Source organism: Trichinella spiralis (assembly GCF_000181795.1).
Source record: "Trichinella spiralis strain ISS 195 chromosome Unknown Scfld5, whole genome shotgun sequence".
Lineage (NCBI taxonomy): Eukaryota > Metazoa > Nematoda > Enoplea > Trichinellida > Trichinellidae > Trichinella > Trichinella spiralis.
Window position 1 is genome coordinate 5,595,688 of NW_003526944.1, and position 15,444 is coordinate 5,611,131.

Here is a 15,444-nt window from a genome sequence, read left to right on the forward strand (position 1 = left end):
CTTACTTATCACGCATGCTTTCTTTTTTCCAAATGATTTGTGACCCCGCACTGGTTTGTTTGATGCACGCATATGGAGAGAGAAAAGTTGTAGATTCAATCCGCTGAGCATTGCATGCATATTCGCGACTTTGAATTACGTGTTGTAATTAGATTTGGTTAATCTATCGGAGAACATTTTCATTGCCAAATATATTGTGCACCAGTACGCAGAAGGATTGATGGTCAGATAAACCATCTTGTTTTAAGAACGTTGAGTTTTTGCGGGACCGAGTAAAACCACCCCGCAGTCTGCTGATTAGCACAGATGTGAAGAAATAAAATTCCAAACGCATGTTATTATGTGAACAATGAAATGTAAAACTGAAGAATCATTAATGTTATTGACAAAGATGACCACTTATTTAAAGCCATATTCAAATATTGCCAGACATCTTTTTAAATGTTGTCTTAACAATATACACAAAGAATGTGCAAATGTAAAGTAGCTAAACATTAGTTTGAAGCATATTAACTGTGTTGTTGTTGTAATTCCTTTAACGCAATAAAAGATAGCTAACAACATATATTAAAAAGCTGTGTTTTAAAAAATAGTAAATTGTTGTTGTTTAGCAGCATTTTAAATGCGATAAACTGATTTAAGCTAATAAAGATCTTAAAGAAATACAAAGCATAGCAGAAGTCTTCGAAGGAAAATCCAATGCGCAACTTATTGGCATGAATATTGAGTCTGCGGTTTGCTTCAAATATGCACCAGTGACCTCAGCTGAGGTAGAAAGAAGCTTTTTGCAGTTAAAGTATATTCTTTCGGACAGACGACATAGCTTAACACCAGATAACTTGAAAAAAAATGCTTGTAATTATGTGCAACCAGACAAGATAAACCGTATCACGTAATATATGTACCATTTTCACCATATTTAGGCAATACAAATATTTGCCTTTTTTTAAAATAAATGCCTTTTTTACTGCTTTTTTTGTAATTTTGTTTTGCCTTTTTTCCTGCCTATTTCAGAGTTTTTTAGTGCCTAAAAATCCTCCGGGCTCTAGTAATGATTAAATTTTTCCGAAACATGACTGGAATGTCTGACTTTTGACAGATTAAGGCAGAGTGGAGTGAAACTCCAATTTACGGTAATTTGAATTCTAATCGTGTGTTCAGGTTGGATTTTTGTTCGTGCACAAATCATTTACCAAAAAAAATAGCCTTTGAACCGTTTTAAAGTTGTATGGAAATTAGTAAATAGCTGCATTTCAATAATCGCAAACATAAACTGTATGTTAACAATCAAAAATCAAAATAATGCAAAACTTATTGACATAACAATGGAAAAATATACATTTAAGCGCAGTGTTGAAATGAACATGAACACAGACAGATACGTGAGGAGGCAAAAAATTTACATAAAAGATAAAAAGATACATAAGATAAAAACTAACTAGCCAACGATTTCCCATTTTACTTACACGACGAACATTATCATTGATATTATTATGATTACCAGGATTCATTCTAATTGAAACGGATCATTAGTGCTTTTCCGTAGTGCAACAGGCGACAACAATTAAGCAATAATTTCATATCACGAAGCGGACTGATAACTTTTGATTTCAATACATATAAACGATGGTGCTTTTTCAACCATTGATCACAATTTTTTTGAATTTGCCTTGCTTTGTTGGAATTTTGTCAGCTGACAAGGACCAAAGTTGTAAATTGGTTCCCTCACTCAAACATCTCGAATAAGTCATCACCGCACTGTTGGCACTGCTGCAACAAAACAGTAATCAGTATGCAGGACGCGCATAAAATTTCCAAAATATAAAACCCTAACCTGCGGATGTGGATCAGATGAACAGCGCAGTTTTCGTACAATTTTGCTTTGAACAATAATAGCGGTTTTGAAAAGTTACCCAAAGTTACCTGACTCAAAACGGACAAACAGCTTCCGGTATTTGGGGTATTGCGTTGTTTCAACGATTCCAAACTGGAGGACAAGGCCAAATAGCTGGGCTTGTTCAGCCGATCTCCGGCTATTTGCAACAACGAACGAGTATGCGTGGGCAAAGTGATGGCGGTTGTGGTCGATTCGTCCAACGTCAATTTCCATTCATCGCTCAAATTGTTGTCTTTGCCAATACACGTCGGTGGAGAAGAAGCAGCTACTTCTTTTGCTGCGCAAAGAGTCGGCATGTTGATGCTGTTGTTGTCTTTGCCGGTATGGTTCGTTGTTGTAATCGTCTGCAAACGTGAGGAAGCAGAGGAAGCAAAAGAAGAAGAAGATGATGATGATGCAAAATATACGGGATGCTTTTCTTTCACTTTTGGCAACATCGGAACCGTACGATCAAAGTGCATTCGTCGCCTTCTGCTCAGCTGACCACAGTCGTGCTGTTCAGTGATGCGCTTCAGTGCCCACTGGCGTCGATCCAAACTGCCGAAATATTTCCAATCGCAGCCGCCGATTATTTCTTGCCGCTGCTCATTTTGCAACTGCTCCCAGTCATTTCCACTTATACAAGGATCTGAACTCAGCTGATGGGCAACGCCTTCGCAATATCCCGAATCACGATGAATCAACATTGCTCTGTAGTCGTCCTGTGGACTGTAGCAAAAAATCAAACCCTGATTAAAGCAACTGTCGCACGAACGAAACCGGTACAGCTGATCAGCGGGATGATCGTGCTCTTCAAGCTTGTAAACCAGCAACAAGCCGACTCTGGTTCCAATCCACAACGTGTCCTCAACGCAGCACATGCTACTGACAAACTGCGCATTTGGCTGAAGCGAAAATTCGATCATTGTCAATTTTCCTCTCAACAACTGGTCCGCCTACCTCGCTGGCGTATTCTTCAACTTGAAATGACAAAATGCGAGTAAAAAATCTCGGATCCCACAATTCGACCGTATTCGAGTATTCTTGATAAATCCAAATGCCGAATCGCGACAATTCCATTCGAGCAATTCGACCCAAACTTGTAGTCGAACTTGCCGATTTCACTTGTTCAACTTTGTCCAAAGTACTGAAAATTAAAAAACAATCAACAAACAAACAAACAAAAATTGTCCATCCTGAAATTATTACCCAGCATCGTAAACAACAATCTGATCGCCCAATGCCAACCAAAGGTGATTGTCTACAAGAAGCAGACGATGAATCGGCGATGCATCAGAAATGCGAATATAAAAATGGTTCAAAAAATCTGCGCAATCAGTCGTATCTCCGGAATTCTGAAATGGAATTTCAAAAGAAAAAAATTCACTCATTTCATTTCAGTTCACTTGAATGAACGCCAATGATCCATTCGACAATGCCGCGTAAATTGTACCGCCTCTGGCGACCATATCCAAGATCACATCTTGAATTGTAATTTCCCAAAGCGTCTGCCTGAACATCATTTGTCAACATGCTATACTGTAAATCTTTTCCAAAGAAGAAAAAAAAACAAAGATTGGAATATTTTCCCATTTCACTGACCACGATTGGAAATTTTTGTTCAACCGAAAAGCGAATAAACTAGCCGATAGGGTGGAGGCGAAAAAAATGTCACCATTCGATGTTGTCATGCAGAGAATTCTGTCGGCAACCTGCAAACGACAGAGATATTCTAACAAAGAATTTATTGTGCTTTGGAACATGTCAAGAAAAGAATGACAAACTTTGCCGGGTAAAATGGAAAACTGACAAATTCTGCTGTTGATCAGACCAAATTGACTGTTTTCATTGCAACCGAAACTGATCAGAATTGTCTCTTAAAATGAGTAGTTGAAAATCAAACAAGCGCATAAATAAAGAAAAACGACACAGCAGTTATATATACACAGAGTAATATTACCCGTATTCGGGATGCTAACACTAGCCAATACGTGATGGCATTGCAAGAGGTTGCACTTTTCCATGTTCTTCTGTCGCATTGCTTCGATTCTCAGCTTGTACAAACGGAACGTCTGCTGCTTCACCGACATCACGTGATGCAAGTGACATCTCAGCAGCTCTTTTCGCTTTGGAAACGGCTTCAACGTCTGATACGCAACCTTGAACATCACGCCGTTCAATCATTTGGAATGAATATAATAATTGAAATTAAAATTAAAATATTCCAAACTGAACCTTGGTCAAAGTTTCCACGTCGTACGTGTTGCGTACTGTCGATTTTAAAAATCGAATCAACGACAAGCTGTCCTTCTGGGCAACGATTTCTTTGCGGTGCAAGTAGAACAACGCCACCGCAAAACGATAAATCACCTTTTGCCCTTCGAGTAGAAAACAATCCCAAACTCTGAGCATCACCTGAAATCCCAATTTTCAAAAATTAAAATAAAAAGCTAATAATAATAATAACCAACATCGAATGGCAATGCGTCGTAAAATAAAGCGATAAACCAATTCAATGTGACAACAGAGATGTCGAAATCGCACAAATCAAAATGTGCACTCAGTGATGGCAACTTTTGTCTCAGTATGTCGCGAAGTACAGCCTGAGCGGCTCGAACACCGACAAGCAGAGAATCGTAATGATCTTTGGGAAAATAGCATTCGGTCAGTGCAATCAAAAACCTATGCATAGGAAGAAAAGGGAGAAAAAAGCAAAAATCACTCTTTCGACAGAATCCAACGTTTACCAAAATGAATCTTCAGGAGAAAAGAACAGCAACGATGTAGCGACAACGAAGTTCATTCCTTGGCAATAGCCCAATTTTGGATTGTGAATACAAAACGCCGACAACACTCGTTGCATTTGCACCACCTAGTGGAATAGAGTACAGTATGCCAACAAAACAATAATGGAATATGAAAATATATACCCCTTTTGAGTTGGCAGAGCTGAAGTATACATTGTTCGGCAATGTTCTGAGCAAATCCAATCCAATCTGACGTCGATTATGATCATGTCGCTTAATAAATTCTTGCAATAAAATTTGCAAAGGAAAAAAATAAACTGCACACACACACACATATATATATATATATACTTCGCTTGTTTCTGTTGTATCTATAATACAACTTAATCTGCGAAAATAATGCAGACCGTATTTTTCTTTCAGCTTGTCAGTTTTGCTGCTCAACAGTATCGACCAGACAATGCTGCGATATTTGTGCGGCACGCCGTTTCGGATCACGCAGCGCAAATCTTGCTGCAAATGCAGACAAAATTTCAGCACACCAATTAAAACCCTCTGCTTGTTTAAAATAGCATTATTACAGTATGCAAAGAACCATTTTCATTAAATACGGCGATCAATTTCTTCCAAACGAACTCATCATTTTTCTGTGACCAAGTTGTATAATGGTGTTGCAAACAACTGGCGACATAAATTGCCGCCATTTGTTCGTCGTTTGTCCTATGCTGAAAACCATATCTGTCCGTGAAGCCACGGCTGGACATTATTCTGCAAATGGGGAAATAAAATGAAAAAAAGCAAAATGGTACTACACTTACTGTTCCATAGTTGCTACCGAAGGATCTTGATGTTTTGCTTCATTGGCAAGCTTTTCAATTCTTTCATATTCCTGTGAAAATAAAATTTATGACTAAATTATTATTATTATCATCATAATTAATAAGCTAACCGTTTCATCTGGTGGAATGGGGAAACTGATTTCAGAAAAACTGCTCATATCGTCCGTGTGAACACGGACACTGCTCAACAGACAACGCACGTATGCTTTCTTGTAGTCGAACAATTCTTCAGTAAATTTGCGTAAAACCCTGAACAAAATATGCAATATATCAACAAAAGAATTGAGAGAGAGAGGGAAAAAAATGATAATAATAATAATAATAAAAGATGAAATTCAATATTGATTAAAAAACACAACACAGACCGACAGTGTACTTTTATTTGGTGATCTTTCTTTTGCAAATGCTTGCGAAGTCGGCCGGAGGATTTTTTCCTATGATGAGGCAATTTCACCTGATCAATAAAACAATTCTCCAATTCAGCATGGAAATTACTATTAAAAATTAAACAAAAATTAAATAAGAAAAAAAAGAACAAATAAAATCTGACTACTGATTTGGATCTTTTTCAAGTTTGCTGATCACTTGCAAAAGCAACGAAACTACTTCAAAGCAGCCTTCGTGCGCTTCTTCAACCACCAGGTTTTTCAATACATCAACAACAGATGTGCTTAAGAAAAAATACATTTAAATAAAATTTAAAAAATTTCCTGTACAAAATTATACAAGAACAACAACAATAAAAAAATTAATATATAATCAAAATATAAAAAAAAAACAGACTGCACAAACAACACAGTATCAATGATGTTGGTGGAAAGCAGAAAGCAATAAAAGCAACTGACGTGTTGTTGTATGCAGAATGGATACGTGAGTTGGCACTTCCTGTCGATTTGCAAATGGACCCGTTTGACAATTTCACCTTTTGAAAACTCTGCAACAATTTTTCCATCCTTTCACCGGCTAAATAATAATAATAATAAATGAAACAACGCGACATTAGTTTAAAATTTTCACATTTCAAAAATTTAATTAATATCCATAAAAAGAAAATCTGAATTAGCATAAATTTGTCAATTCTTCCGACATTTATCATTTGCGATCAAAATTATCAATTATGGGAATTCTTCCAAAAAAAAAAGAAACAAATAATTTAAATAAAAAGAAAAATTAATTTTTTCAACGATTATTATACAGAATTGGACAGATGTTTCAAATGATGATGATGATGATTGAAAATAAAAATTTCAGAGAAAATGAAAATATAATTAAAACAGACCGAAGAACGAACAAAACAATAATACTCAACTATGCTTTTGGTAGAATAAAATTGCATTAGATTGCCATTTTTTATATAAGCTAAAATTTGATAAACAAACAGATGAAAAAAAATGAAAGATTCAAAAATAAAAAAATGATTATTAAAATTGGCCAATAGATTTTCTGATAAATTTCCAGACTACGCACGCTTTCATAAAGCAAAAGCAAATAAAGACAAAAAAAATCGAATCGAAAAAACGAACAGCAGAATGCAATTAAAATTCTGGTGGAATTTATTGCTAACAAAGACAACAATGAAATGCTCTACAAATTGATCAACAAATACCACTGTTAGACTATATTATTAAAAAATAAGAAAAAAAACAAATCTGCATGAAATGCTTCCGTTCTAAAGTTCAATAAATAATAAGACAACAATTGCAAGCATCAATGTCAGCTATACAATTATCTATCAAATCAATGGAATATATAATTTCAACTACAATTATTCCACATTGTGGAATAAAACCTTTTTTTTACAGTATCCCTTTTTTGCAGTTACATTGCAACAGTTTCAAACATCAGCACGAGTAACAGAAGTAATAATAATAATATAATTCAGAGTTATAAAATTATTATTTTTTTTAATGTCAAATATGAACAATTTACAAAAGGAACGTTCATTATGTGCATTACAGTTTATACTTGCATAACAGAATTGGCGTGTAAACAAAAACAGCAACCCATACATTATCCATGCACAAATTGAACTGCATTGAAATGCATTAACCAGCTAATTCAATTGAAAAGCAAAACAGAAGAGAATATACAAAATAATAATAATTTCAATTTTATTAAACCAAATTAAACTGATTAATTGCACTGATTGATGATTTATTTTTAGAAAAAAAAATTAACTCTTGGTTTCAGCTCGTCATGCTACACGCTCACAAAGAACAAACAAGCAGTCAGTTAATGAATATTATATATATATATATATATATATATATATATATATATACATATATGTGTGTGTGCATATAAATATTCTGTCAAAATTTTGGCAGGTTATTTTCAGTGTTCATTACTATTATTATTATTATTATTATTATTAATTTTCATCAATTAACTAACTCACTCATCATTCTTGTTGTTTGACAATTTCTGCAAAAGTGTTCAAAATTCGAATCGAAATCCAAACTGGACGCTGCTTTCTAAAATCCATTGAGAATTGATTAATAATTAATTGAATTAATAAACAAATTTTCTGACCATTCCACTAGCAGGAAAACTGTACAAGCGGCGAACATTTCTGGACAACTGGACGCAACTGTGGCTCTGCTTCATCGACTGGGCCCGTGCACTACCGTTCAATTTTGCAAACACGCCGAGGTCGTGTTTCTGCAAACAACAATCGAATTTGCATTTATTGCATAATATCAAAAAGCATAATAACAAAATTACATAAATGCCTTGCAGCATAAAACACCAGGCTAACATTTCAGCTTTTGTCTCAGCGGTGAGTTCATATCTGGCACCACTGGAGTCTCTGCCAATAGTAATTCATTAATTAATAATAACAACAATAATAATCGTTGCTTTTTAATTTTTTGCCAATAATGTTTAATAATTGTAATACTTCAAACAAAGAGTTGTCGGCTGACTTTCACAGGCTGGCAATGCACTGCCATCGTTGATGATCACTCCAAGAGGCTGGACACGTTTAAGCCATTCCAATCTGCTGTTGTAATACAGAAGACATTCTTGCTCTTCGTCATAAACGAAAAAATACCGTCTACGAGGTAACAATCGTTTAAGAACTAAAAGACGAAATGAAATAATTATAAAATGATAAAATGATTTAAAAAAATTAATTACCAGATGTAACATTTTTAACCAAAAGATATCCATTGAGAAAATTTTTAGAATGAAATTGAGGTAACTGAAGACCGGATTGTTGTTTTTGCTCCATATATTTATTACTATTATAATAATTATTATTATTATTACTGCTATTATTATTTCAATATATTCGGTAATAATAGTCTCTGTTACGTTGAATCCTTCTTTTTGTCCGCAATATTCTTCTTTCAAACGCAGCAGCAGCAGCACAATCAAATTCTAGCTTCTACTGAAATCTGTCTAGCCAATGTTGATCACTGCAAGCACAAGTAAACACTGACAGCTTCCAAGCACTCGTGGGCGTTATCATCGAGCTTATCAGACAGAGATATAATGCAAAATAAATAAAACCACCATTTCACAATATATACATATATATATACTCACATATGCACATACATGCATAAAACTGCAACTAAATCAAATTGTTCAATATGCATAAAAACAATTACTGTTTCAATAAAAAAAATGACAACAGCATAGATGCATATATTATTTTTAAAGAAATAAAAACGGAAGTAATAATGTATTTTTTTAAAAACTGATTAATAATAAAAATTAAGCAAATATACGCATCCGTCCAGAGATACAATTTCAAAATAGCTGACTACAGTTTCACTTAAACAATGACAATGCAACAGAAGCGTATTTTTTCACTTCCAATGCAACGAACATATCTGCATAAATAGCAACTTGAATTTGAAAAATAAATCAATACTGAACAATGAACAAAAATGCAAAATCACAAATCACTGCTGCCAAAAGCGGGCATTGTTCAATATTTGTAGAATGAAAATTTTAAAGCAAATAACAAATTAATATTTATTTCTTACCTTTGCAAAAGAAGTCTAGGAAAAAAAATCTAAAAATAAATACCAAAACAACAACAAATACATTTGATTATTAAAAAAATTTTTTGTATTCCAATAATTTAATAATGGTGAATTAAAAGTACAACTATTAAATAAAAGCAAGTCTTTAATCGATCAGTATATCGAACAAAGTAGAAAAAAGAATCTTTCCTGCAAATCAACAGATTAATTTTTTATAAACAAATTTTCAATAATTTTTCCATAAAGCCCAAAACCAAAATTCAGCTGCTCCATTTAAATTTTGTACCATTAATATCAAAAACAAAAACAACAACAACAACAATAACAGCAATAATAATAATAATGATTATTATTATTATTAGGAAAGTTCAACTTTTTCTTTCAAATTGCTCTTCCCATCTGTTTGCTGAAAAAAATATTAATAAAATACAAAAAAAAAATCAATTTCATTCCAACAAATCCGCTCACCACATTATCACTGTGACCAACAATCGATACATCGTCTACATCATTTTCATTCCAAAATTTTTCTGTCAAATATGTTAACCATTCTTCAAATCTAAAATCAGAAACAACAACAATAATAATAATAATAACAGCAGTGGTATAATAATTATGCAGTATACATACATTTTTTCACTTTCATCAGTTTCAAGAATATCTTTAATAATATAAGCCTGTTTAAATTCTTCACATTTTTCCTAAACCATTTTTGTTATTGAAATTGAAGAGCATGATCATTTTAATGTTAAAAAGCAATTTTTACCTGATATATATCCCAACATAGCCGCTGATGAGTCGCCTGGAAACGCTTGTTGTAATGTTCATAATGAGGCTAAAACCCAAATAATCATAAATTTCATAATAAAAAAACTTTTTGAACTTTTCTTCTCAAACTTTGTTTTATAATTAAAAATGAGTAAATAAGAGAACATCAGTTAAGCAAAATATCACAACCATGCTAAAGAGATAAACAATTGGCAATTTTTTAACTTGCATAGATATGCAGTTTTTCTTTTCATTAACTTTACCTCGCGTAGTAAAACTGATATGACACTGAATTATTTATTTCAAAACGATCAGTTGAAATTATAAAAATAAACAAATGTTTAAAGAGTCATTCAATTAAGCAACAATTTGTGAAATTTTCATCAACAACAATGATGATAATAATAATTTGAATTACAAGTGAGAATAGAATACTTTTAAAAAATACATTCATTTCTGCTTTGAGCTTTCAAATCATTCAAAATTATTCTGTGATGTCGTATATTTTTTCAAAGATTTAGTTCAACTCTCATTCAAATTGATCTCAAATCGAAGAAGAATCATATAACGCTTATAATACACAGATTGAACAAAGTAAATAAAATGTTGACAATTAAATTACTCGCTTATATTATTATAATTGGTATGTTTCATTTCAGCAGAGTTAATTATTAGTTGTACGTTTCAATAGCAGTATTTACACATAGCTTGAATGCAAAAATAAGAGAATAAGCAATTACGTTCGTTCGTTCATTCAATTCAATTTTGGAAAAATATACAAACACCTCGAGCAACAATTGATATAATAAACCATTCTCACCTCTTCGAGCACGAGTCCAAGAGAAGGGGCTTTGGGAACTTTGATCTGAATAATTTCAGATTTTGAACAAACAATCAAATTTAACAAAAATAAATTAAATAAATGATCCAAAAACCAAATAACAAACCCTTTCATTTTGCCAAACTTTTTGCTGCAAACACGGATCCAAATCACCACGAATCAGACTAATACAAAACCCTATCAAAAACAATATCAATAATAATTATTAAAGAAACCTCTCTCATAAAATTTACCAATCATTTTTCGAATCTGATGTATTAAAAAACTTTGGCCTTTTATATCAACTGTCAAATATTCAATGTTATTGTACAAGAAACGCTTTCCGCACTAAAAAAATGTTGTAAAAATTAATATAAATCTCATGATCAATGATCTCATAATACTTCACAGCGTATTATGAATCTTTTGCAACTTTCGTCTTTGTGAAGCCTACAAATTCACCTCACAGGATATAAAAACAAAAGATACAAACAAACATAAACATACTTCCCAGATGTAAAGTTATAAAAATTATGCGTTCCAACATACTGCATAAGAATTCGATTTATTTCTTCAATGTCTTTGTCTACGGAAAAGTAAAAGTATACATACATACATACATACAGAAAATTCACATATAGAAGCTAAATAAATGTACTGTCTAATCGAAATTTGTCTCTTTCCAAATCAGATTGATGCCGAAAACAATAAGACGGTAATGTATAAGAATATGAACGATAGTCACACCACTTTTTTGAATCAAAACTTTTCGTTGCACGTTGTAAACCTTAAAAATGCACAAATAATAAATAACACAACAAATTCAAATTTCAAAATAACAAATAATAAAATATGCTCATAATTTGAATACCAAATATTCTTATATCATCAGGCAATAAACCGTTCAGTAAATTAACAGTGTCGTTTTCTTTGCCTTCTATTGTTGGTAATAACAGTGAACAAATTTGCTTGGTCGCAGAGACGCCTTTATCTGTACGAGCTGCTCTTTGAAATTTAAATAAGGAAGGTTGGACCACCTGATCTACCGTGATCAAATTCAACTTTTGCAATGCTTCCATGATATATTTTTCAACTGTAGGTACATTGGGATTTCTGTAAAAGCAAAAACTTGAAATATACAAAAAACATGAAGCATTGATTAAAAAGAAAATTCTCATACACTTGCATTCCGTGATAATTCTTTCCTCGGTATGCCAAAAACATTGCATATTTGTAACGTTTTATTCGCACAGTTTCAGTCGGCTCTGCTTTTATAATTTTCCTCGTTTCTTCGTCATTCTGCTAACAATAATTTTTCAGACTTTGCAGAAAATTCTTACTTCAAATACCTCCAACTTTTGCCGCTTTTGATTGTTTAATTCAAAATCAGTGCCGCTGTTTATTGCATCGCTGCAGCTGAATTTCAATTCAGAAGACATTTGACAAAAATATTTTTCACACAGTCTAGGCGTAAAAGAATAACAGTACTTCAAACGCATGTATTCAAAGAAGTGCTTCAATCTACAAACAAAAACACAATTCACAATTATCTCTTGCAATAATCTATAATTAACCTTAATTAACAGCTCACTTTCAATTTCGCTTCACAGTTTTCTAAACCATACATATTCATAATTCTAAAACTTCAACATTACTTCAATAAACTATAAATTAATGAAGCCAAAATATATGTGCACTCAAAACGAAGAGCTAAAACAACAACAACAACAACAACATTGTATTTTTATAGAGATACACATTTTACTATAACATCATATGGTAAGCATTCACTTCGTTTCACTTTCTTTGGTTAGTAGAATAAACTTTATTTTGGTTTTCTATTTTTTTCAAAAGCCACTCTATTTGATATCCAAGTTTTGGTTGCCCTTTTCGGGTCTTCTTATAAATATATTTCATTTTTTCTTTCCTCAAAAGTTTTGAACGTTCACGGGCAGCTTCTACATTTTTTCGTTTTTGTTCCTTTTCCTAAAGTATAAATCAACCGAAAATACAAATATCATTAAAAGAAAAAGTTGAAAAGCCACATGCAAAAAGATACACTTAACATATACTGAAAATAAACTCTCACTAAATTATTAATGTAAAATAATTATCAATTATTTTACTCAAATTCAGAAAAACTTTAAAGTGAAGCCATTTAACAATTATAAAAGTACATAGGGTGATACGTTATCAATTTAAGATAAAATGTAGAATAATTTCAACTGAAAAATATAATAACATGTAAAAACCTGTTTGCGTTTCTCTTTTTCTTCCTGAATATGCTTGTAGTTCAACCAAGCCTTTTCATAAGTATGAAGTTTTCTTTTCTTCCTGTAGAATGTAAAAAGTATTAATTAACATCAATAAAAGCTGTGCCAACTGGCTACTTTTTAAATAAAGAATTTTCTTCTAAATTGTCCATTCAATTCATTTATATTTTTTATAATTCGTAAAATCCCTTTATTTGTTAAAGAACTGACTAACAACGAAATAATGCTTACAGTTAGCACAGCTATGATAAAGTAGTAAAATGATATTCAAGAATAAATGTAAATTTTCAACGTAATTTACAATGTTGAAAAAATGAAAATAAAAAAATAAAAGATCAGTAATATTTACGCACTAATATATATATATATATATAAATTTTATGAATGAAGCACCACTGTGAGATTGATAATTTTGCTTGCACTTTTTGGTTTCATAATTTTCATTGGTTTGGTCTCCAAAAATTGCAGTTCATGCCGTTTTTAGGATTTCTTATTGGTAGTTCGGGCCGATGTGTGATTGGTTATTCTTGTCGGGACTGCTAAGCGAACAAAATCGGTCGAGGCTTGTGTCTAAAGGAAAGGGCATGAGCGTCCAATGTGATTACGCTGTCAACGATCAAAGAGAAAAAGATGTGAAAATTGTGCCCTTTTTGAACCATGCTATTTTGATTTACTTTAAATTTGAAATTTTTATTTAAGTAGAAATTTGAAATCGGAAAATCCAATATGTGAATTACTAAAAAATATTAAAAATGAAAAAACATATTGTCATATTAGTTATATCAACAGAACTTTATAAGATTTTATTAAAGTTGTAAAAATTATTCAAAATAATGCTAATGCTAATTTATTTTCTTGTTAAAAAATGTATTTGGACTTGCTGTTGTTTATAACATACTGTAGTCCATTAAGGTAAAATTTAAGTAATTGCAGTACATGTCGAATAAAGTTGTAATTAGTAAATAATTTAAAATAATTTTGCCTATGTGTTATTTAAACAGTTGCCTATGATGAATTTATAATTTTACATTGCATACCTGATTGTTTTTTGTTGCTTGGGGAAAGAGAGTTATTTAATAATTTTTAGTAGATATTTTTTTTATTTAAAAATGTTATACATACTAATCACAATTTCAGTATTATATGATGTTAAATTTTCAAGTTACATTTCTCTTGACAATCATGCGCTGTTGTGTCGAATTATTTAAATAATGTATTATGTTTAGCGGTTGTTTTGTCAGCGATAATGGCAGCAGCTCTTGAACCGTTTCTAGAGAAGTTGGTATCAATAATTACAGGAGACGGCAGACATATCGTGGTAAGCAAATTCGCTGTGAACAATATAAAATATTCGGAAATTGTTACTTTAAGTTGGTAGCGCAGTGTTGTTGTACTTTCTTTTGCTAATCTATGTTTTTGCCGTTCGTTTTCATGAAACAAATGTTTATGCATATTACTGTTTTGAAATTTAAAAAGTTAACTTGAACTTATTAAATTGAAGCATTTTTATTTCATTTTAAGGGAATCATGAAAGGATTTGATCAGACTATAAATTTGGTTTTGGAAGATTCACACGAGCGCGTGTACAGCATGAACCATGGCGTGGAACAAGTACCGTTGGGTTTGTATGTTATCAGAGGCGAAAACATGTACGTTTATATTAATTGTTCTTTGTTTACATTTGATTCCGCTTTGTATATTTTAATTTCAAAAATTTACATTTTCAGAGCAGTTGTTGGGGAAATTGATGAAGATTTGGATAAGCGTCTCGATTTGGAAAATATCAGGGCACATTCGCTAGCACCGATATGGACGGCGTAGATCAGAAATTTTTATCGCTCAATTTAATATTTTCTCACTTGAACAGTGTTCACATATTTTATTAAATATTCAAGAGTAGAAACAAACAAACAAACGGACTGACTCTAAGAATGAATGAATAAAGATGACAGTGATGAGAGAGAGAGAGAGAGGGCAGGTTTTTTTTTTCTTTTCAAACGGCAGGATTAAAGCGCATCATCAATTGGCAGTGTGAGACAGTGGAAAAATTAAAATCACAATTGAAGAAAAATGCAAATATAAGCAGCAGTGCACTGGAAGATGTCTTGGGAAGACAAAATAAAAGA

The 15,444-nt window shown here is 32.2% G+C and overlaps 4 protein-coding genes across 4 annotated transcripts; 2 read left to right on the forward strand and 2 right to left on the reverse strand.

The window, feature by feature from the left end:
• Positions 1-1,725: 1,725 nt before the first annotated feature.
• On the reverse strand, positions 1,726-5,387 carry Tsp_09365 (conserved hypothetical protein). Its single transcript, XM_003375740.1, has 8 exons — positions 5,205-5,387; positions 4,112-4,291; positions 3,479-3,588; positions 3,283-3,388; positions 3,086-3,231; positions 2,837-3,023; positions 1,924-2,781; positions 1,726-1,770 (listed from the first exon to the last, which is right to left on the reverse strand). The coding sequence occupies exons 1-8, from the start codon at positions 5,385-5,387 to the stop codon at positions 1,726-1,728; spliced, it is 1,815 nt and encodes a 604-aa protein (XP_003375788.1).
• A 2,803-nt stretch (positions 5,388-8,190) lies between these two features.
• On the forward strand, positions 8,191-8,897 carry Tsp_09366 (conserved hypothetical protein). The gene is made up of 3 exons (XM_003375741.1): positions 8,191-8,280; positions 8,373-8,524; positions 8,768-8,897. The coding sequence occupies exons 1-3, from the start codon at positions 8,191-8,193 to the stop codon at positions 8,895-8,897; spliced, it is 372 nt and encodes a 123-aa protein (XP_003375789.1).
• A 918-nt stretch (positions 8,898-9,815) lies between these two features.
• Tsp_09367 (tRNA pseudouridine synthase A) lies at positions 9,816-12,484 on the reverse strand. The gene is made up of 13 exons (XM_003375742.1): positions 12,395-12,484; positions 12,226-12,344; positions 11,947-12,158; positions 11,704-11,832; positions 11,553-11,631; positions 11,450-11,495; positions 11,300-11,393; positions 11,173-11,243; positions 11,037-11,090; positions 10,224-10,292; positions 10,088-10,158; positions 9,926-10,016; positions 9,816-9,863 (listed from the first exon to the last, which is right to left on the reverse strand). Exons 1-13 carry the CDS (start codon positions 12,482-12,484, stop codon positions 9,816-9,818), a joined length of 1,173 nt encoding a protein of 390 aa, XP_003375790.1.
• Positions 12,485-12,719: 235 nt separating this feature from the next.
• Tsp_09368 (putative LSM domain protein) lies at positions 12,720-15,139 on the forward strand. Its single transcript, XM_003375743.1, has 7 exons — positions 12,720-12,783; positions 12,900-12,919; positions 13,819-13,950; positions 14,252-14,276; positions 14,545-14,636; positions 14,840-14,967; positions 15,046-15,139. The coding sequence occupies exons 1-7, from the start codon at positions 12,720-12,722 to the stop codon at positions 15,137-15,139; spliced, it is 555 nt and encodes a 184-aa protein (XP_003375791.1).
• Positions 15,140-15,444: the final 305 nt, after the last annotated feature.